The 24,395-nt window shown below is 37.0% G+C and overlaps 2 protein-coding genes and 1 pseudogene across 2 annotated transcripts; all 3 read left to right on the plus strand.

Annotated features, from left to right (window-relative positions):
• Positions 1-362: 362 nt before the first annotated feature.
• OR8K3B (olfactory receptor family 8 subfamily K member 3B) lies at positions 363-1,304 on the plus strand. Its single transcript, NM_001389937.1, has one exon. The coding sequence runs from the start codon at positions 363-365 to the stop codon at positions 1,302-1,304; it is 942 nt and encodes a 313-aa protein (NP_001376866.1).
• On the plus strand, positions 5,129-6,068 carry OR8K69P (olfactory receptor family 8 subfamily K member 69, pseudogene; annotated as a pseudogene).
• On the plus strand, positions 20,158-21,099 carry OR8K61 (olfactory receptor family 8 subfamily K member 61). Its single transcript, NM_001390107.1, has one exon. It carries the CDS (start codon positions 20,158-20,160, stop codon positions 21,097-21,099), a length of 942 nt encoding a protein of 313 aa, NP_001377036.1.
• Positions 21,100-24,395: the final 3,296 nt, after the last annotated feature.

The following is a 24,395-nucleotide window of genomic DNA, read 5'->3' on the forward strand; positions in this document are numbered from 1 at the left end:
AATATACTAGGATAAATACCAGTCTCACTGTGATCTCGAGTGCTGACAGTGCTGACAGTACCTCCAGTGCTGTCAACCAAAATGCCTCAAAATACTGTTACATGTTCTTTGAGGGGTTGATCTTCACCAGTGAAAAACTACAGGTCTCTCTCTTTCTCCAGATATATATTTACCTCTCTTTTTTATTTCTATTTATATTTGTATGTTTTATTTATAGGATGCAGAATTTTTTCTTTGTGTTTAAAATATAATTTACATTTATTTTATTTATGTCATGTATGTAAACTAAAAGAAATCACTAAAGTTCATTAATGATATCATTGACTATACAATGTCTCTATAAAAATAGGTTTTCTGATTAAATGGAAACACACAATGGAACAGTGCTGAGCGAATTCATCCTCATGGGAATCACAGACCGCCCTGAGCTTCAGGCTCCATTGTTTGGGCTCTTCCTCATCATCTACATGATCTCAGCAGTGGGCAACTTGGGCATGGTCATCCTCACTAAGGTGGACTCCAGGTTACGGACACCCATGTACTTCTTTCTCAGGCACCTGGCTCTTACTGATCTGGGTTATTCAACATCTGTAGGACCCCAAATGTTGGTAAATTTTGTTGTGGATCAGAATAAAATTTCCTATCATTTGTGTGCCACACAGCTGGCTTTCTTCATCGTGTTCATTATTAGTGAGCTTTTTATTCTGGCCACAATGTCCTATGACCGCTATGTGGCCATCTGTCACCCCCTGCTTTACACAGTCATCATGTCACAAAGGGTGTGTTGGGCACTGGTGGCAATCCCCTACCTCTATAGCACATTAGTTTCTCTTCTAGTCACTGTAAACATTTTTAATTCATCCTTCTGTGGCTATAACATCATCAGTCATTTCTATTGTGACAGTCTCCCCATATTATCACTGCTCTGTTCAAACACACATGAAATTGAATTAATTATCCTGGTCTTATCAGGATTTAATTTGATTTTCTCTCTTCTAATAGTCCTTGTGTCTTACCTCCTCATCCTCGCAGCTATTGTCAGGATGAACTCTACTGAAGGTAGGCGGAAGGCTTTTTCTACCTGTGGATCCCACCTGACAGTGGTCACCGTATTCTATGGGACTTTGATATTTATGTATGTGCAACCAGAGTCCAGTCATTCCTTTGACACTGATAAAGTGGCATCTATATTTTACACCCTTGTTATTCCTATGTTGAATCCCTTGATCTATAGCTTAAGAAACAAAGATGTAAAATATGCACTACAAAGGACATGGAAAAAACTTTGCAATATCTTTCCTTAAAAGCCACTGTCAATGTCATTCCTACAACCTAGGTTGGCTACTTTCCACCTTGTGGTGGGTGCTTTCAGAGGGAAAAGCAAATACATATAAGATCATCATGAATTTGGAGTATTCTATTTGATAGTCACACTCCTAAGTGATATAAACACATTGGCAAAAAGAAAAAGGCAAAACCTTTGCCATCTCTGAGAAGTGATGAAATATAGGCATAACAATTAAGTATATTTTAGAGGACACTAGAATAGACCATCAGAGCAATCAAGGACTGTGTGTATGCTATGTGAGGGTAAGGAAGAGTAGTAGGTACAGAAGGGAAATTTAAATGACTTAATTGCCACAACTTGATCATAATATGTTTCTGTGTGAGCTATGGAAGTTTTTCCCCAACTTATATGTGTTAGTTTCTTGCGTTTGTACTTTTGTATCTGTCTTTATTCAAATGTGGGGAATTCTTGCCCATTATTTCCTTAAATAAACTCTTTTAGTGGTGTCATCTAAGTCCCTGAGTATCTCTTCACTTACTATTATTACTATTAGTATTATTATTATTCACTCCTCATACTCAATACTTTAAAATGACTTGAGTTTAATTCCCTGATTATTAACTTCTGATTGTTCTAATCTGCTGGTGAAACCAGGTAGTAAAATTTTAATTCAATTGTTGTTTTCGGCTTTTGAGTTTTTGATTTGGTTCTCTTTAAATTACTTTCTACCTGTGTCTGTGTCCTCAGTTTGTTTATATATGGGAGAGTTATGTTTATTTGAATTGATCTATTTTCCTTGTTTCCTTGTGATGTTTCTGTGTGTTTCTTTGTGATGCCCTGTGATCTTTTGTTAAAAATTTGGCATTTGAAAAAAGCAAGCACTTCTCCCATGATCTGTGGTATGGACTCTCAAATCAGACTGGCATAAAAACTCAAAAGTCCTGTCTCTATCTCTGTCTACACAGGAACACTCACAGAGGCAGATATGTGATATGTGTATCACGTAGAATTTGTTCACAACATATTAACATGTCAAACTCAAGGCTTTTTATTGGCGTATATGTTTTAGTAGTGTTCATGATAGCTGAGGATGAAAAAACAACAACATATGCATTAATAAAGAAAAGATCCACAACTTTCTTTATGTATTTTTTACTGTAATGAATAAAGAAAAAAAATCACATCATGGTATATGACAAATAATCAGCAAATTACATTAAACAATGCAATTTGCTGCTCAATAATAATATGTAGACATAGTAAAACATGTGCACAAAATATGACAATACTGCAAAATATATTGATCATGCAAGGCTTACATGAAGCACAGTAGAATCTGTGAATTGAGACAGAAAAATGAGAATGGGTATTGCATGTGGTAGTGAAAATGTTGAATTCAACGTTTCAGTACATTGAAATGTAATGAAAACAAAGCAAATGAAAGAGAGTTCTGTAATAAAATGATGCTGATGTTGTATGGAATGAGAATGTAAAATAGAAGTAGCTAATTCCTCTCCCTAGAGTTTTAAAATGAAAAAATAAAAAGGAAACATGATCTTATCTAGACACATCATATTATTATATTTAGTGCATTTAAACATTTTAAATAAGACAATGACTTAATACATCTCCATTATGCTATCCACTTAAGGAGATCACTGAGGAGCTACAGGAATGCTGAAGGGCTTGTACTATGGATAAAATATATCTTAATCCAAATCCTTATGAGGTCGTATTAGGGTGAACCATAGGAACAGAATTAATACAAACCTAAGTATGGGCTGCTGCCTATGGGGTCGCACAGAGTTGGACTTGACTGAAGCAACTTAGCAGCAGCAGCAGCAAGTATGAGGAAAAGGAAAATGAAATGCACACAAATAAGTCTGACTAGGCTACTGGGAAACACAAATTGCTCAAGACTACTAATAGCCACATCTCCTCCCTTGTTTCTGTTAAGATTTCAAATGCTTCAGGGATGATCAAGAAATTGCTTGGCATCTCCTTAGAGATCAGTCTCAGAGGGCAGAAAAGAATCCATAAATTGTTCACAATATGTATTTTATGAAGCACATGCGAAAGCTAAGAAGAGTTTTCATTACAGGTAAACAGATAGTATATTTTGTGTGGTGCCATATTTTACCAATATCTAGATTGTCTGATGATTTGCAATATAGCACTGATTCTATACCCCTTGTAGGCATCAAGTTGGTCATGGTGGGAGCACTGAGGACTCTTACCTGGAAACACAATATCTATTCATCATCATACCCCTGAAAAAAAGTTTAGTCACACAAACAGAATTTGTATGTACATGTGTAAAAACAATCTGTTTTAGGTAACTTGCTGTATCCATTAAGAAATGAAAAATAAATATCAGGAAAATCCTATTTAGCTGACATACGAAGATATTTCCATGGAATATTACAGGTTCCATGAATATACTGAAAGATTTCATTCTTAATTATCTTCCCAACAATCTTGCAAGAAATAGTTGATTTTGCTGATGGATATAAAGACATTAGGGGCTTCTCCTATGGCTCAGTGGTAAAAAATCCACCCGCACTGCAGGAGACAAGGGTTCAGTCCCTGGGAGGAAGGCATAGAAACCCACTCCAGGATTCTTGCTTGGATAACCCTGTGGACAGAGCAGGCAGGTGGGCTAAGGTGCATGGGGTTGGGAAGAGTCAGACACAATTCAAGTGACTGAGCAGGCATGCATGCATAAAGAGATTAAGATAGCTTGTATTTGCCAAAGTACTACTTTGTATGTACCAAAAACGTACATATAATGGATTATACCATCTATGCACACTTCTCAAAATGTTTCCTGATACGAAAGCCGATTATGTTTAACATGATCTGATAGAATTTCTTTAACTTCAGATCTCTTTCCAATATTAGGCAAGTGTGTTCATCATTTCATCCTGTGCATTCAGTAGACATAAAGTCTTTCACATAAATATGTTTTAAAGTGAGGGCTTCTAAACATTCCCACCCATAAAGAAGCTAAAGTGTATATCATTTCTTTTCCTTTCTGTTTTTTATTTACCTTTGTATGGATCTATGTGTGTGTGCTAAGTCACTTCAGTTGTGTTTGACTCTTGGCTACCCTATGGACTGTAGCTATGTGCACACACATGATCAGGGTTCACCAATCTTAGTTCTCTGACATTTTGGGCTGTATAATCCTTATTTGGAGAAGGCAATGGCACCCCACTCCAGTACTCTTGCCTGGAAAATCCCATGGATGGAGGAGCCTGGTAGGCTGCAGTCCATGGGGTCGCTAAGAGTTGGACACGACTGAGCGACTTCACTTTCACTTTTCACTGTCATGCATTGGAGAAGGAAATGGCAACCCATCCCAGTGTTCTTGCCTGGATAATCCCAGGGATGGCGGAGCCTGATGGGCTGCCGTCTATGGGGTGCACAGAGTTGGACATGACTGAGGTGACTTAGCAGCAGCAGCAGCAATCCTTATTTATTGGATCTGCCCTAATCTAGTAGGATGTTCAGAAGCCTCACTAAATCTTAACTATTAGAAGCCAGTAGTATTCGTCCTGCAGTGATGAAAACCAAGATTGTTCAAAGCATTATCAAATATTATTTGGAGGACAAATTTTCCCCTTTGGGAAGCTACACATCTCTCCCTATCTCCACATGTATTTCTATCTTCATTTCTGTTAATATTTCTATACATCTATGCTTTATTTCCAGGCAGAGGGCATAGAGTATTAAGCTTAAAATGTAAATGTAGATATATAAAACACCAAAAATTTACCTAAATGTACTACATGACTATGCTGATATCTCTGTCAAGAGTAGATTTTCCAATAAGCCCAGATGGGAAAACACAACAGAACAGTGCTGAGTGAATTCATCCTCATGGGAATCACAGACTGCCCTGAGCTGCAGGCTCCACTGTTTGGGCTCTTCCTCATCATTTATGTGATCTCAGTGGTGGGCAATTTGGGCATCGTCATCCTCACCAAGAGGGACTCCAGGATACAGACACCCATGTACTTCTTTCTCAGGCATCTGGCTTTCACCGATTGGTTATTCAACAACCATGGGCCCCAAAATGTTAGTAAATTTTGTGGCAGATCAAAATAAAATCTCCTATCACTTTTGTGCCACACAGCTCAGTTTCTTTCTCGTGTTCATTATTAGTGAGCTTTTTATTCTGGCAGCAATGTCCTATGACCGCTATGTGGGCATCTGTAACCCTCTGCTCTACCCAGTGGTCATGTCGCAAAGGGTATGTCAAGTGCTGGTGGCAATGCCATATTTCTATAGCATATTTGAATCTCTTCTTATCACTGTAAAGATATTTGACTCATCATTCTGTGGCTATAATGTCATCAGACATTTCTACTGTGACAGTCTTCCCTTGTTATCTTTGCTCTGCTCAAATGCAAGTGAAATTGGACTGATTATTCTTATCTCAGCAGGTTTTAATTTGATTTTCTCTCCTCTGATAGTTCTTGTGTCTTTCCTTCTTATTCTTGCATCCATTCTTAGGATGAGCTCTGCTGAAAGCAGGCAAAAGGCTTTTTCTACCTGTGGGTCTCACCTGACGGTGGTCACAGTGATCTATGGGACTTTAATATTCATGTATGTGCAACCAGAGTCCAACCATTCATTTGACACAGATAAAATGGCATCTATATTTTACACTGTCATTATCCCTATGCTAAATCCCTTGATCTACAGTTTGAGGAACAAAGATGTAAAATGTGCCCTACAAAGTACATGGAACAGAATATGCAATTCTTTCTCTTAAGTCTTGTGTACAATATGAATCATATAATTTAGGTGATGGGCTTCAAACTGTTCTCTGTGTGTCTCTGAAAAGAATAAAAAGTATGGAAATGTTCAGCACATATTTAGAAATTGCCTTCTAAGGGCTAGTCATACTTCTATGTGCTATATATACTTTAGCACCCAAAGGGAGAAAATATCTGCCTTTCTTGAGGGGAAGAGATGAATTACAAATATAATTAAGTAAATAGCACCATACCTTAGAATGAGTTAGGACACTCTAAGGACAAGTAAAGACAGTCAAGTGAAAAAGAATAGCATATATAAAAAGATTCAAATGATTATTGTTATCCCCAACTATTAGAATAAATTTCCTAGTGTCTACATGTGTTTGTGCATATACATGTGGTTTTATGTAAGCACATGCTTATGCTTTTATTCACTATACTTCTCTAAGGCATGTATTAAAATTAAACTTATGGTGGTTTCTAGGAGGCTCAGTGTAATAAAATGATTTGAATTCATCATTCATCTGAATTAATTCAGAGGCTCCCTTATCACGTGGAAGAGTTTAGGATCCTGCTCTGTCCTCATCAGTTAAGTTGCTTTTATATATGAGCCCTAGAAAGTCTTTAGACTCAGAACACTTAGCAATTCAGTAACTCACAGCATCTTATTTATCTAAATCAGACTGTTTCTCTGTAAATTCAAGTTCAGTCACTCAGTCATGTCCAACTCTTTGCTACCCCATAGGCTGCAGCACACCAGGCTTCCCTGTCCCTCATCAACTCCAGGAGATTGCTCAAACTCATGTCCATCACACCAGTGAGCCATACACCAACCTCATGCTCTGACGTCTCCTTCTCCTGCTTTCAATCTTTCTAAGCAGGAGGGTCTTTTCCAATGAGTCAGTTCTTCACATCAGGTGGCCAAAGTATTCTCTGAACCAGATACATTTTCTTAATTGTCTTTAATAATATTCTGTATTTGAAAGTTGCTAATAGAGTGGGCCTTAAATATTCTCACCTCAGAAAAAGGAATGATAATCATGTAATGTGAAAATGTTCAGTTCAGTTCGGTCGCTCAGTCATGTCTGACTCTTTACAACCCCATGAATTGCAGCACACCAGGCCTCCCTGTTAGCTAGTGCTAAATTATAGCCATATTGAGCTATATAAATGCATCAAATCAACATGTTGTTGATTTTAAATTTAAACCATATTAACTGTCAATTATGTCACAATAAAGCCAGAGGGAAAAAATTTTAATTTCTTGAGATTCTCCCATGGAAGCTTTGAGTTATATTTTTATATTTTATTGGGATCTTGATTTCTAACTGCTTTTTGATCAAACTAAATAGTTATATTTCCTTATCTGTCTGAAAAACAAAAATATTTCTTATTTAAAATTTGTGTTTTAATTATTTTTGTACTTTTGCATAAGAGGTCTACTCTATGCTGAACTAGCTTTGTGCTTTTGTTATAGGATAACCTTCTTCAGTATTGGTTCATAAGAGTGTGTAAAAAATCTTTTACTACTTATCCATGCATATATGTGTACCATATTGCATATTTTATTGCAAAATATTTTATTATATTCTATTGTTTGATTGCCATGGTTTGATCATCTCTTTGTAGCAAACAAAAGGCAAAATTCCATGATTTGGTCAATATTTCTAGGAAAAATGTAATTAGATATGTAACAATTTGTTTATATATAATATGCATACAAATATCTTCCCTGGTGGTTCAGACAGTAAAGCATCTGCCTGCAACATGGGAGACCTGGATTCAATCCCTGGGTCGGGAAGATCTCCTGGAGAAGAAAATAGCAACCCACTCCAGTACCCTTGCCTGGAAAATTCCATGGACTGAAGAGTCTGGTGGGTTACAGTCCAGGGGGTCTCAAAGAGTTGGACACAACTGAGCGACTTCACTTTCACTTTCATCCTCTTCAAAATTATGACTTTTTTGTTTAATTTTGTATTTTTAACATTTATGAAATTTTATTTACATCATAGACAGACTGCACTGTTCTTTGTTCACCATCCTTAAAAACTCAAAAACACTTTTACTAATTCAAGAAAAAGGCAAGTAGGACTCTTCCTTCCCATGATATTGACATTTTAATGGAGGTGGCATTCAATATGGCAAAGAAAAAAAATAAACAGTCCAGATTGGAAGGAAGGAATTTAAATTGTATTTATTAGTATATGATAAGATTGTACAGGTAGAAATATAAGCTATTAAAAAAAAAAAGCATTGCATTAAAAGGTGAATTTAGGATGGTCAAGGAAAGATCAGTACACACAATAATTTTTATTTCTATATGCTACAAATGAAATATTAGAAATGAAATTGTTAAATGTTGTTGTTATTGTTCAGTCGATAAATCACGTCTGACTCTTTGCGACCCTATGGACTGCAGGTCGCCAGGCTGTTCTATCCCTCATCAACTACTGGAGATTGCAAAGTTCATGTCCATTGTATTGATGATTCCATCCAATCATCTTATTCTCTGTCACCCTCTTCTCCTTCTGCCTTCAATTTTTCCCAGCATCAGGGTCTTTTTCAATGAGTCGACTCTTCACATCAGCTGGCCAGAGTTTTGGAGCTTCATATTCAGCATCAGTCCTTCCAATGAATATTCAGGGTTGATTTTCTTTAGGATTGCCTGATTTGATCTTCTTACAGTCCAAGGGACTCTCAAGAGTCTTCTCTAACACCACAATGCAAAGGCATCAATTCTTAGGCTTTCTGCCTTCTTTATGGTCCAACTCTCACATCCATACCTGACTACTGGAAAGATCATAGCCTTGTTAAATTGTTAAATACCTGTTATAAATTCATCATAATTATGAATTCCTTAAAGATATATACAAAACATGAAAGCCTGTATGGTAAAAATTAGAAAATATTCCTGAAAGATATTAATTGAGACAAAAACAAATGAGATCTTACCATATTTATTTACTGATTTATTCAATATTAGATCAGTCAGTGCAGTTAGTCGCTCAGTCATGTCTGACTCTTTGTGACCCCATGAATCACAGCATGCCAGGCCTCCCTGTCCATCACCAACTCCTGGAGTTCACTCAGACTCACGTCCATAGAGTCGGTGATGCCATCCAGCCATCTCACCCTCTGTCGTCCCCTTCTCCTTCTGCCCCCAATCCCTCCCAGCATCAGGGTCTTTTCCAATGAGTCAACTCTTCACATGAGGTGGCCAAAGTACTGGAGTTTCAGCTTTAGCATCATTCCTTCCAAAGAACACCCAGGGATGATCTCCTTCAGAATGGACTGGTTGGATCTTCTTGCAGTCCAAGGGACTCTCAAGAGTCTTCTCCAACACCACAGTTCAAAAGCATCAATTCTTTGGCACTCAGCCTTCTTCACAGTCCAACTCTCACATCCATACATGACCACTGGAAAAACCATAGCCTTGACTAGACAGACCTTCGTTTGGCAAAGCAGTGTTTCTGATTTTGAATATTCTATCTAGGTCGGCCATAACTTTTCATTGAAGAGTAAACGTCTTTTAATTTCATGGCCGCAGTCACCATCTGCAATGACTTTGAAGCTGTCCCCCAAAAGTCTGACAATGTTCCCACTGTTTCCCCATCTATTTCCCATGAAGTGATGGGACCGGATGCCATGATCTTCGTTTTCTGAATGTTGAGCTTTAAGCCAACTTTTTCACTCTTCATTTTCACTTTCATCCAGGGGCTTTTTAGTTCCTCTTCACTTCTGCCATAAGGGTGGTGTCATCTGCATATCTGAGGTTATTGATATTTCTCCCCGCAATCTTGATTCCAGCTTGTGTTTCTTCCAGCCCAGCATTTCTCATGATGTACGCTGCATAGAAGTTAAATAAGGGTGACAATATGCAACCTTGACAGACTCTTTTTCCTATTTGGAACCAGTCTGTTGTTCCATGTCCAGTTCTAACTGTTGCTTCCTGACCTGCATACAAATTTCTCAAGAGGCAGGTCAGGTGGTCTGGTGTTCCCATCTCTTTCAGAATTTTCCACAGTTTATTGTGATCCACACAGTCAAAGACTTTGGCATAGTCAATAAAGCAGAAATAGATGTTTTTCTGGAACTCTCTTGCTTTTTATATGACCCAGCAGATGTTGGCAATTTGATCTGTGGTTCCTCTGCCTTTTCTAAAACCAGCATGAACATCTGGAAGTTCATGGTTCACATATTGCTGAAGCCTGGCTTGGAGAATTTTGAGCATTACTTTACTAGCGTGTGAGATGAGTGCAACTGTGTGGTAGTTTGAGCATTCTTTGGCATTGCCTTTCTTTGGGATTGGAATGAAAACTACTTTTCCAGTCATATGGCCACTGCTGAGTTTTCCAAATGTGCTGGCATATTGAGTGCAGCACTTTCACAGCATCATCTTTCAGGATTTGGAATAGCTCAACTGGAATTCTATCACCTCCACTATCTTTGTTTGTAGTGATGGTTTCTAACATCCATGTGACTTCACATTCCAGGATATCTGGCTCTGGGTCAATGATCACACCATCATGATTGTCTGGGTCATTAAGATCTTTTTTGTACAGTTCTTCTGTGTATTCTTGCCACCTCTTCTTAATATCTTCTGCTTCTGTTAGGTCCATACCATTTGTGTCCTTTATCAAGCCCATCTTTGCATGAAATGTCCCCTTGGTATCTCTAATTTTCTTGAAGAGATCTCTAGTCTTTCCCATTCTGCTTTTTTCTTCTATTTCTTTGCATTAATCGCTGAAGAAGGCTTTCTTATCTCTTCTTGCTATTATTTGGAACTCTGCATTCAGATGCTTATATAGTTCCTTTTCTTCTTTTCTTTTCTCTTCTCTTCTTTTCACAGCTATTTGTAAGGCCTCCCCAGACAGCCATTTTGCTTTTGTTGCATTTCTTTTCCATGGGGATGGTCTTGACCCCTGTCTCCTGTACAATGTCTTGAACCTAAATCCATAGTTCATCAGGCACTCTATCTATCAGATCTAGGCCCTTAAATCTATTTCTCACTTCCACTGTATAATCATAAGGGATTTGATTTAGGTCATACCTGACTGGTCTAGTGGTTTTCCCTACTTTCTTCAATTTAAGTCTGAATTTGGCAATAGGAGTTCATGATCTGCGCCACAGTCAGATCCTGGTCTTGTTTTTGTTGACTCTATAGAGCTTCTCCATCTTTGGCTGCAAAGAATATGATCAATCTGATTTTGGTGTTGACCATCTGGTGATGTCCGTGTGTAGAGTCTTCCCTTGTGTTGTTGGAAGAGGGTGTTTGCTATGACCAGTGCATTTTCTTGGCAAAACTCTGTTCATCTTTGCCCTGCTTCATTCTGTATTCCAAGACCAAATTTGCGTGTTACTCTAGGTGTTTCTTGACTTCTTACTTTTGCATTCCGGTCCCCTATAATGAAAAGGACATCTTTTTGGGGTGTTAGTTCTAAAAGGTCTTGTAGGTCTTCATAGAACCATTCAACTTCAGCTTTTTCAGCATTACTGGTTGGGGCATAGACTTGGATTACTGTGATATTGAATGGTTTGCCTTGGAAACTAACAGAGATCATATTGTCGTTTTTGAGATTGCAATCCAAGATTGCATTTCGAACTCTTGTTCACCATGATGGCTACTCCATTTCTTCTGAGAGATTCCTGCCCGCAGTAGTAGACTTAATGGTCGTCTGAGTTAAATTCACCCATTCCAGTCCATTTTAGTTCGCTGATTCCTAGAATGTCGACGTTTACTCTTGCCATCTCTTGTTTGACCACTTCCAATTTGCCTTGATTCATGGACTTAACATTCCAGGTTCCTGTGCAATATTGCTCTTTACAGCATTGGCCCCTTCTTCTATTACCAGTCACATCCACAGCTGGGTATTGTTTTTTCTTTGGCTCCATTGCTTCATTCTTTCTGGAGTTATTTCTCCACTGATCTCCAGTAGCATATTGGGCACCTACTGACCTGGGGAGTTCCTCTTTCAGTATCCTATCATTCTGCCTTTTCATACTGTTCATGGGGTTCTCAAGGCAAGAAGACTGAAGTGGTTTGCCATTCCCTTCTCCAGTGGACCACATTCTGTCAAATCTCTCCACCATGACCCGCCTGTCTTGGGTTGCCCCACGGGCATGGCTTAGTTTCATTGAGTTAGATAAGGCTATGGCCCAGTGTGATTAGATTGACTCATTTTCTGTGAGTATGGTTTCAGTGTTTCTGCCCTCTGATGCACTCTGATGCAAATTTGGCCTTAGAATATGGAATGAAGCCCTCAATATTAGGTAAATATGACAATTTCTCAAGTCAAACACAAGTAAAATTTAAGCAGAAATTCTTTTTTGCTAGGAATTGAGAAGCCAAAACCAAAATACATAAAGGAGCTAAAATAAAACTATATGAAGTAAAAATCTAGAATAGCTGAACTTTAAAAAGAGGAATAAACTTGTATTATGAACATTAAGACATGGAGTAATGATATCCGGTCTTATTCCAAAGCTACAATTATTATTGTTTTTTAATTCTGCTCCTGATATAAAAATTGGTAATATATATCAATGAAAAGATATTGATAGATCAGAAATAGACTCATATGTATATGAACAATAAATGTTCCACAAGAAAAAGAGGAAAAAAAAGAAAAAAGCCATTTTGAGGAGAAAGGATAGATGTCTCAACTTCTCCTTTCATCTTGTTTATGTCCTGAGACCTTGTAACCAGGGGGTGTTCCCTCCGGTTTCTGCTGACTGAAGATGCTGGTTGTCAGGCTTGCATCAGGCCAGTGGCTGGGGCCAGAGTCATGAAGTGACAGGCAGCATTCCCTTGTCCAACCATATCAGTTCTCAGGGGAGTTAGTCTTAAGAACGAGTTCCAGTCCATAATGGAACTTTGTCACTTTTATCTTCATTGCTGAAAAATATCCAGTTCTGGAAAAATCCAGTCACAGTATTGCCTACTTGTCACTGTTTTGTAGTTCTGTGGCTGGAGGCACACAAAGGACTTTACTTTCTTAGGCTCTATTTGGAAGGAACTCTGGACTATGGGGAAGGAAGCTGCATATTTGCCCTTCTTTTAGAATGTCTCTTGCTTCCATAGACAAGTCATGTCATCATTGTTTAGCCACTAAGTGTGTCCAACTCTTTCCTGACCCCATGGACTATAGGCCTGCCAGGCTCCTTCTGTTAATGGGATTTCCCAAGCAAGAATACTGGAGTGGGTTGCCATTTCTTTCTCCAGGAGATCTTCCTGACCCAGGGTTTAAACCTGCGTCTTTTGCATCAGCAGGTAGGTTCTTTACCACTGAGTCACCAGGGAAGTCTACAGATAATGACATACAAAGGCCTATTATTAATAGTTTTGAGTTAATAAAAAGGCTTGGGCCTTCCCAGGGGCCTCAGTGGTAAAGAAGCCTCTTGCCAATGCAGGAGATCTGAGTTTGATCTCTGGGTCCAGAAGATCCCCTGGAGAAGAAAATGGCAGCCCACTCCAGTATTCTTGCCTGGAAAATCTCATGGCGAGAGGAGCCTGGCAGACTACAGTCCATGAGGTTGCAAAAAGTGGAAAACCACTTAGTGACTAAACAAACAAATGGATGAATAAGCAAAGTATGATTCTTAAGCACTACTCATTGAGTGCACTTATGTGCTAAATTGGATATATATTTTTAAAACATGAGTTTGAATACTCCAACTTTATCTTTAGGTATTACTTTAATATTGCATTTGACCTGCAATGAGCTTTCAGTACAAAATTGATTGCTGAGGTAAAGCAGTGAAGGTTAAAACAAATCACATACCTCATTGGATGACATTCAAATTTAGAGTCAACGTTCTAAAAAATCCTATCCTAGACACTTAAACCAAAACATGAGTAGTTGGAAAATCATCAGATTACCAGATTATTGTTAAATTAAAGAAAAGAAGACATCTCAAATTAATGAATTCACATCTTTCTATGAATGGAAATGTGCAAGCATCTGGGCTCATTGAAATTGTTGCTTTTATATTCCCAGAAAAGTGAAGGTGAAACTGTTAACTGCTTCAGTAGTGTCCAAGTGTAAGGAAAAAAAAAAAAAGAAAACAAAAAACTAATGAAATTCATAGAAATTTCAAAGAAAGAAATGAAAACATCCCTATTTGCAAAAGATATGCTTTCTAATAAAAAAAAATTTCCACAGAACTGAGGAAAATAAAACAATCTGGAAAACATGAGTTCACAAAGGAGACAAGATATGTGATTAACAAAAATTATATAAATGTATTTATCTCTATATATAGGTATTAATAAAACAAGACCATTTACAGTCACTTCATATCTAATGAAAAAGTATGTAAAAACTAACAAAGCCTGCACAGGATCTGTATGCTGAAAAGTACAAATCCCAATTTTAAAAATCAAAAGAGATTTGAATAATTTAGTAGATATATTTAGCTCAGATCAGTATACATAAGATAAAATTCTTCCAAAATTGATCCATAGATTTAATGCAAACCTAAATAAAATCTCAGCAAGATTTAGTGCAGAGGTGATTTTATACTGAATTTTATTGAAAGGTTAAGGAGAGAACATAGATGAAAACACATTTTAAAATTTAGTATAACTAGGAAAAAGCACTCCTTCATGTTAGGGTTAATAATATAACCATAAAATCAAGATTTTGATATTGGTAGAAACACAAACATATAAATTAATGGAACAGAATTGACAACACAGAAATAGATTTTTATAAATAGTTCAACTATTTTTTCATAAAGTTGCAAAGGTAATTCAAAAGAAGGGGTGTAGCCTTTTAAAATCATTGTGCTGAGCTAATTAGGGATATAGAGGAAAAAATAAACAAGCAAATAAATAATGTTGACCTAATATAATAATTAACTCAAAATGAAGAACAACTTAACTGTAAAAATGCTAAACTATGAAACATTTAGGGCTTCCCTGGTGGCTCAGTGGTAAAGAAACTGCCTGTAGTGCAGGAGACTCCAGGTTGGGAAGATTCCCTGGAGAAGGAAATGGCAATCCACTCAGTATTCTTGCCCGGAGAATTCCATGGACAAAGGAGACTGGCAGGTTACAGTCCATGGGTTCAAAATAGAGTTGGACATGACTTAGCAACTAAACAACAGCCACAAATAAAATATTCAGGTAAAACAATAGGGGGAAATCCATATTTAGGATCTAGGCCTGGTGAAGACTTCATAGCATGCATATGTGCTCAGTCCCTCAGCTGTGTCCAACTTTCTGAGACCCCATAGATTGTAGCCCACCAGATTCCTGTGTCCATGAGATTTTCCAGGCAAGAATTCTGGATTGGGTTATCATTTCCTTCTCTGGGGCTCTTTCTGACCCTGGAATAGAACCTGTGTCTCCTACCAGGTAAGCAGATTCTTTACCACTGGGCCACCTAAGAAGCCCATCTTTAATTCTGTATTTTTCAATAATTAAATAAGACAATGTTTAAACATTTCTATACCATCATTCATTTGAGAAGACCACTGTGGACTTGCATACTTAATGGGCCTGCCCTAGAGATAGGTTTAATTAAAAGACTTGCATACTACAAAAGGAAAATTAGCCAAGAATAAAAAAAAACAGGAAAGAAAAAATTGCCCTAGAAAATTGGAAAGACAATCTCCAGATATTTTGTTGTAGTCTTAGGACTTTAGGGATGATCAGCACATTCTTTGACATCTCCTCAGGGAGAGTATCCAAAGGTGAAAGAGATCCATAAATTGTTCCACTTGGCCATGTAAGAGCCACATGAGGGAGTCATGACAGAGACTTCATTACAGGTAAAATGATGGAGTATTTCATGTGATGTCTTGTTTCCAATATGCTGACAGCATTTCAGTGACAGGTTCAAAGTCTCACATTAATTCACTGGCAGTGCCTGAGTGAAATGAGACCATTTCTGGTTCAATTCTCTCAGGAATAGGACTCCTCTTATCTTTTCATATTAATTTTTTGAAAATATTCACATATTTACGGACTAAACCCTGAAAAGCATTTGTGAAACATCATTGTGATACCCATTTGTATTAATAATGATATTTCTAGTGGAAGGCAAAACTAAGAGTAAATAAAGCAAAACTAAAGATGCATGAGGGCTTCCGTGATGGCCCACCTGGTAAAGAATCTGCCTGCAATAGCCCTGGTTCCTTCCCTGGGTCAGGGAGACCCCCTGGAGAAAGAAATGGCAACCCACGGCAGCATTTTTGCCAGAGAAACCCCTTGGACAAATAAGCCTGGCGGGCTACAGTCCTGGGGTTACAAGAGTCAGACATGCTTTAGCAACTGAAACACCACCACTGCCAAAAACACATGAATATTTAGAAATTGGCAAAATTAGAAGCCTCATGTATTCAGTCTCTTATTGTAATGTTCTTCTAAATTTTTAGTCATTTACTACTCTGGGTATTTTTTTATAACTGTTTCAATATAATTTAATATTTAATGATTATGTACATCAGTATATAAATATGATTATTTCTGGATCTCTTGATGAGACAGAAGAGCATTTCTACCTTACAATGGGATGTGGAAATTGCTATTTGGTTATTAGCAGGCTTTTAAGTATAGTTTTATGGCAATTGTGCAATATTCAGCATGTCCTTCAATTTCAAGTGGAATCTGATTGCAAATTGGATAAAATTATCTCACAGGGCACATCTGATAATTGACAATCAGATTTTTAAAAATTGACAATCAGATTTTTTAAAAAGTGTTAAACTCTGAGATAGCTATTTGGGTCTATCCATAGAATGATAAAGCTGTGACAAAACAACCAAAAATGCTTCTATCATTTCTGACCTTTACAGGAAACTTGGAAATTACAAAGTCTGATTTTTTTTTTTTAGCTTTTCATAATTGCAAAACAAAGACAAGAAAACAAGATTTATACTACTTCTTATTATTACATTTACTGAAGATATTTTGCCACAATAACTGTTGACTGATATACATTTCATGTTTCTAATATTAGAAAATTGTTTGCATCAAGTCCAGGTAGACTATCAGGAGGTCTTAAAATTGTAAACAATATTTTAAGTAAGCAAAATGCTAATTTCATGTAAATACTTTCATATTTAATGTTATAAATTTTTCAAATAGTGAAATAATATGTAAATTTAAAAATTAATTTTATTACAGAGCACTCAGAGACTGCAGTCATTGAAAATTTATAGTACATATACACAATGGAGTATTACTCAGCCATTAAAAAGAATACATTTGAATCAGTTCTAATGAGGTGGATGAAACTGGAGCCTATTATACAGAGTGAAGTAAGCCAGAAGGAAAAACATAAATACAGTATACTAACGCATATATATGGAATTTAGAAAGATGGTAACAATAACCCTGTGTACGAGACAGCAAAAGAGACACTGATGTATAGAACAGTCTTATGGACTCTGTGGGAGAGGGAGAGGGTGGGAAGATTTGGGAGAATGGCAATGAAACATGTAAAATATCATGTAGGAAACGAGTTGCCAGTCCAGGTTTGATGCACGATGCTGGATGCTTGGGGCTGGTGCATTGGGACGGCCCAGAGGGATGGTATGGGGAGGGAGGAGGGAGGAGGGTTCGGGATGGGGAACACATGTATACCTGTGGTGGATTCATTTTGATATTTGGCAAAACTAATACAATTATGTAAAGTTTAAAAATAAAATAAAATTAGAAAAAAAAAAGAAAATTTATTGTAACCAATTTTATTGATATTTTTTAAAGGAGCTGCTTAGGCTGACAATATTTTGCACCGAATAATCTTTTTACCTTGATCTGCCATTTACCTCTTACTCTTGTGAGTTAGTTGCTTAGATATACCTGACTCTTTGAGACCACTGGCTCTTCTGTCCATGAAATTCTCCAGGAAAGAAGGCTGGAGTGGGTAGCCATTCCATTTTCCAAGGTATCTTCCCAACCCAGAGATCAAATTCAGGTCTCCTGCATTGCAGATTCTTTATCGTCTGAGCCACCAGGGAAGCCCATCTCTTATTCAGGTACATTCGTACTACGTATATTATTATTATATTCAGATACACTTTTATTTGATTTTATAAAATGTTGATTTGTGTTTTGTATTATATTATCATTTGGTGGAGTTTTGTGGCCTTAAAATACACAAAAGTTAAGTAACAGCCCTATTCCATGTATATTCTTTTATTCATGTCTACAGTATTGTGTGGGGCTTCCCTGGTGGCTCAGTGGTAAAGAATCCACCTGTCAATGCAGGACCTATCCCTGGGTCAGGAAATGGCAAACCCACTTCACTAATCTTGTCTGGGAATTCCCATGGACAGAGGATCCTGGCAGAATACAGTCCATGGGGTCACAAAGAGTCAGAAAGGAATTAGTGACTAAACAATAGCATAGCATTGTGTGACACAGTAACCTTGCACTTTTTTTTTTTTTTTAAGTACAGCATCTTATTTTCCAAAAGGAGTTTTTAATGAATCTTCATTATGTGGAAAAAAAATGCCAATGACTACTCTTTCTTTCAGTTTGTTTAGATCTCCTCGCATTCTCCTGGGCTCATGCATGACAACGTATATTTGAATTGGTACATACAAATTAATATATGCCAATAGTAGTGAAAATGCTCCTAGGGAAAGATTATATTTTAGGAAAATTTGCATCATAATGAACTTTCATTTTTGCTAACATAGTAAATAAAACTAGAGCATAAAGAATCCACTTTATGGGCTTTAGAGGTCCAATTTTAGTCCTGCAGAGGGGAATAGTGAAGGGCTTGGACTAACTTAAATATGCTCCATTCTACTCGACCTAATCCTAACCTATTGATCATTATATCATAGCCTTGACAAATAAGATAATGTCACAGTGCAGAAGAACTGATGCAAAATACATAAAGAAACTCTCTTTGAGCTAAGTTATTGTCACCATGTAATATATATATATATATTTTTTTTTTACCTGAATTCCAGGTAAGCCTAAACACATTGAATCCTTTAATCATTTTTCTCTCCCAACCACCCTGTAAAGAAATATCAGTTTTGCATAAGAAAATAAAGATTTTCAGATAAATTATTTGCCCAAAGTAATCATCTGTATATAACATAAAAGAAAATATAGCAGAGGTTATATCTATATACTGGAGAAGGAAATGGCAACCCACTCCAGTACACTTGCCTGGAAAATCCCATGAATGGAGGAGCCTAGTAGTCTCAAGTGTGTTCTGCACATTTTTGGAATCTATGGCTTTACATTTTTATCATAATTCTCATACAATTGAATAATATAATTTTAATATGTATTAAGTGATATGATTAAGTGATATTATCAAATATAATTTATAAATATCACAATCTGATTGCAATTATATAAATGACTAGTAGAAAACTTTAAATATGTATCATATAAGTTTATATATATAAATTTATATATGAAACACTTTTAATTTTTATTTCATTTCTAATGTACTTCTATGCATATGTTTCTGTATCTTTATCTATGTATCTATAGGTATCCACACCTATACGTGTATCTATATATTTATATGGGGCTTCCCAGGTGGCCCCAGTGGTAAAGAATCTGCCTGCCAAGGCAGGAGACGTAAGAGACACAGGTTCAATCCCTGGGTCAGGAAGAATCCCTGGAGAGGGCATGGCAATCCACTTCCATATTCTTGTCTGGAGAATCCCATGGACAGAGGATATTTATCTACCTCTGTATTTATGTCTAGGTATACCATCTATACCACTCTTGTTTTTCAGCTTTAGCACTACCGAGATTTTGGACTGATAAGGGGTGTTATGAGATGTTTAGAAACATAACTGACCATGGACCATTATATGCAAGTACCACTCACCTTCCAGCTGCAATAACAAATGTCTTTCAGATGTTGACAGCTGTTATTTGCTTAGTAAAATAACTCTTATTTGAGAACTAATGAATATCCCAGACTCTGTCTCTATCTTTATTTATGCATATTATTATACATAGGATATGGGATTTTAAAATATATCCTGTTTTGGGAAGTTAGGATGTATTTTACGTATACAAGCTTCACATATGAAAAATCTGCCAGGTGATAATACATGAAATCCACTTACTATGCTTGATGTCTCCACACAGAATACATATCCTGATAAAGCTGCATGAAAACACAAAATCTAACTGTGCCAAATGAATTCATCCTCATGGGAATCACAGACCGCCCTGAGCTGCAGGCTCCATTATTTGGGCTCTTCCTCATCATCTATGTGACCTCAGCGGTGGGCAACCTGGGCATGGTCATCCTCACTAAGGTGGACTCCAGGCTACAGACACCCATGTACTTCCTTCTCAGACACCTGGCTCTTACTGATCTTGGCTATTCAACAGCTGTAGGACCCAAAATGTTGGCAAATTTTATTTTGAGTCAAAATTCAATCTCCTATTACATGTGTGCCACACAGCTGGCTTTCTTCATCATGTTCATTATAAGTGAATTTTTTATTCTGGCAGTAATGTCCTATGACCGCTATGTGGCCATCTGTCAACCCCTGCTTTACACAGTCATCATGTCACAAAGGGTGTGTTGGATACTGGTGGCAATCCCCTACATCTATAGCACATTCGTGTCTCTTATAATCACTGTAAAGATTTTTAATTTATCCTTCTGTGGCTACAATGTCATCAAACATTTCTACTGTGACTGTCTCCCCTTGATATCTTTGGTCTGTTCAAATACGCAAGAAATTGAGCTGATCATTCTGATCTTCGCAGGTGTTAATGTGATCCTCTCCCTTCCAATAATTCTTATGTCTTATTTGCTCATCCTTGTAGCCATTCTCAGGATGAACTCTGCTGAAGGTAGGCACAAGGCTTTTTCTACCTGTGGATCCCACCTGACGGTGGTCACAGTGTTCTTTGGAGCTTTGATATTTATGTATGCGCAACCAGAGTCCAGACACTCCTTTGACACTGATAAAACGGCATCTATATTTTACACCCTTGTTATCCCCATGTTAAATCCCTTGATCTACAGTTTGAGGAACAAAGATGTAAAATATGCACTACAAAATGTGTGGAATAAGCTTTGTAACATTTCCTCTTAAAGCCTACATACAATACAATGCCTATCATTTAGATTCTGGGCTTCAAACATTTCTCTGTGTGTCTTTAAATGGACTAGTGAACACAAATAAGTTCAATATACTTTTAGAGATTGGCTTTTATGTGCCAGTAACACATTTATGTGCTGTACCTACACTAGCACACAAAGTAAGGAAAATATCTGCCTTCTTTGAGTGAGAGAGATTAATCATAAATATAATTAAGTAAATGTCATTATACAGGAGAATTGATTAGGAAACTACAGAGTATTCAAGCAGGTAAGGAGAATGGGTATGCTGTGTGTGAGAAAGGAAGAATCAGTTCAGTCGCTCAGTCGTCCAACTCTGCAACCCCATGAACCACAGCATGCCAGGCCTCTCTGTCCATCACCAACTCCTGGAGTCCACCCAAACCCATGTCTATTGAGTCAGTGATGTCATCCAACCATCTCATCCTCTTTTGTCCCCTTCTCTCCTGCCCTCAATCTTTCCCAGCATCGGGGTCTTTTCCAATGAGAAAGGAAGAATAGTAGATATAAAAAGTGAGTTTAAATGTTTATTGCTTTTCTCAACTACTAGAATAAACTTCCCCATGACTATGTGTGCGTTTGGGCATGTGCATATGTTTTTGTGTAAGAACATCTATCTGTTTGAGCCTCCATACACTTCTAAGGCATATGAAAAATTAAACTTTCCTGGAAAAGGACATGGCAACTCACTCCAGTATTCTTGCCGGAAAATTCCATGGACAGAGGAGCCTGGTGGGCTACATTCCATGGGGTCACAAAGAATTGGGCATGACTGAGAACACAACACAAAAGTTAAACATGTTGTGGTTTCAAGGAGGCTCAGTGTAGCATAATGATTTGACCTCAGCAATTATCTGAACTTTCCCAGATGTTTCCATACCGCATGGAGGAGGTTAGTGTCCAGCTCTGTTCTCATCAGTGAAGTTACTTTCATACATGAGCCCTAGAAAGCCTATTAACTCAGCACACTTTGCAATTCAGTAACCTACAAAATCAGCACAATATTTTATTTCAATCAGTTCATTTTCTATACCAGTGGACATTCCAATTAAGATCAATTTCCTTGATTATAGTTAGCAATCTTTACTGTATATCTGAAGGTTAAGAGAGCAATATTTAAATGCTTTCATCACAAAAAGAAAGTAATATGATGGAGGTATTGTTGGTGGTGTTTAATCGCTAAGTCATGTTTAAGTATTTGCAACCCCATAAATCACAGCACTCTAGGCTTCTCTGCATGCCACTATATCCCATCTTTATCGTTTAGTTGGTAAGTCATGTCCGACTATTTGGGACCCCGTGGACTATAGCCAGCCAGGCTCCACTCCATGGGATTTCCCAGGCAAGAATACTGAAGTGGGTTGCCATTTCCTTCTCCAGGAGATATTCCTGACCCAGGGATTAAACCTGCATCTCCTGCATTGGCAGGAAGATTCTTTACTACTGAGCCACCAGAGAATCCCAGAATTTGCTCAAATTCATGTCCATTGTCAGTGATGCTATCTAATCATCTTATCCTCTGCCACTCCTTTCTCCTTCTACTGATGGAGCTATTACTTCATGCTAAGTTGTAATCATGCTGCAGTGTGTAAGAGTATCAAATAACACATTATACAACACAAACTTACACAATGCTGTAAGTCAATTATATCTCAGTGATGCAGAAAAAATAAATCTCTTGAGGTCTTCCATGGACACTTTTAATTTTGTATGTATAATTTTTGGGAATTTTGATTCCTAACTGCTTCTTCTTGTTTAATGTTGTTATTCAGTTGATAGGTCATGTCCGACTTTTTGAGACCCAACAGACTGCTGCCTACCAAGCTTTCTTGTCCTTTGCCATCCCCCTGAGTTTGAGCAGACTCATATCCTTTGAGTCATTAATTTAACTAACCACTTCATTCTCCACCACCCCTTTCTCCTCTTGTCCTCAATGTTTCTCAGCATCAGGATCTTTTCCAATAAGATTACTCTTCCCATTAGGGGGCCAAAGTAATGGAGCTTCAGCTTCAGCATCAGTCCTACCAATGAATATTCAGGGTTGATTCCCTTTAGGATTGACTGGTTTGGTCTCCTTGCTGTCCAAGGGACACTCAAGAGTCTTCTCCAGCACTACAATATGAAAGCATCAATTCTTCAGCACTCAGCCTTCCTATGGTACAACTCCTACATCTGTATGACCACTGGAAAATCTATAGCTTTGACTATATGGACCTTTGTTTCATGAGGTTGTTACATTTCCTGACCTCTGTGAAGATCAAGAATATTTCTTGTTTAATATTTGTGCATCTTTACATAAGTGGTCTTTTCTATACTGAATTAGGCTTGCTGTCTCTTTCATGGGGTGACTTTCCTCAATATTGGTTCATAAGAGCTTATGATATATTTTTATTAAGACCAATTTGATAATTCTTCTTATAAGAAGCAAACGAAGGTAATTCCATGATTTATTCTATACTATGTTTCCAGTGAAAGTGTAGTAAGATAAGTACCACTATATAAATATTATGTCTTGTGAACTCTCCTAACCCTTCTAAATTTCCACTTTCTTTGGTTATATTTAGTGTTTTTAACACTCATGAAAGTTTATTAGCATCATAGTTTAAACACTTTTTTTACCATCACGGATTAAATTCTTTATGTAGTCAAGAACACGTGTATACCTGTGGTGGATTCATGTTGATATGTGGCAAAACCAATACAATATTGTAAAGTTAAAAAATAAAATAAAATTAAAAAAATTAAATACAAATTAAAATAATTTATTGGAATAAAAAGTAATTATAGATACTTTTTCAAGTGAGGTAAAATGTAAGGAATTTATATAGTTGATTTTTTTAAATGACTAAGAAAAATATGTACTGAATATAAACATTCCAAATATAAATGCAGAGAAATTTTGGTTTTTGGAAAATGTATGTTGGACAAAGATACGGTAAAATGATGATTAAATATTGATAGCTTCTGAGAACATGAAAATGTTTAAATTAATATTTTTGGATATGTAGTTTGCTAAATTATCTTCAGTGAATATGTGTGACTTTTATAACAGAAAAAAAGTAGAAGAATCTAATGTCTGGATTTGAAAAAAATAAACTGTGACTATATCTATCCCAATAACCTATTTCTAAAATAAATCTTGCTGTACATTGTATAGTCCCTCCAAAGATGAACCAGAAAGAGAACAAAATATGTAGAGATTAACAAAGTTTGCTAATATATATTTTTTTCCATTTTAAATGTTGTTCTTCAGTCACTAAGTTATGTCTG

Source organism: Bos taurus, chromosome 15 (genome assembly GCF_002263795.3).
Source record: "Bos taurus isolate L1 Dominette 01449 registration number 42190680 breed Hereford chromosome 15, ARS-UCD2.0, whole genome shotgun sequence".
Classification (NCBI taxonomy): domain Eukaryota; kingdom Metazoa; phylum Chordata; class Mammalia; order Artiodactyla; family Bovidae; genus Bos; species Bos taurus.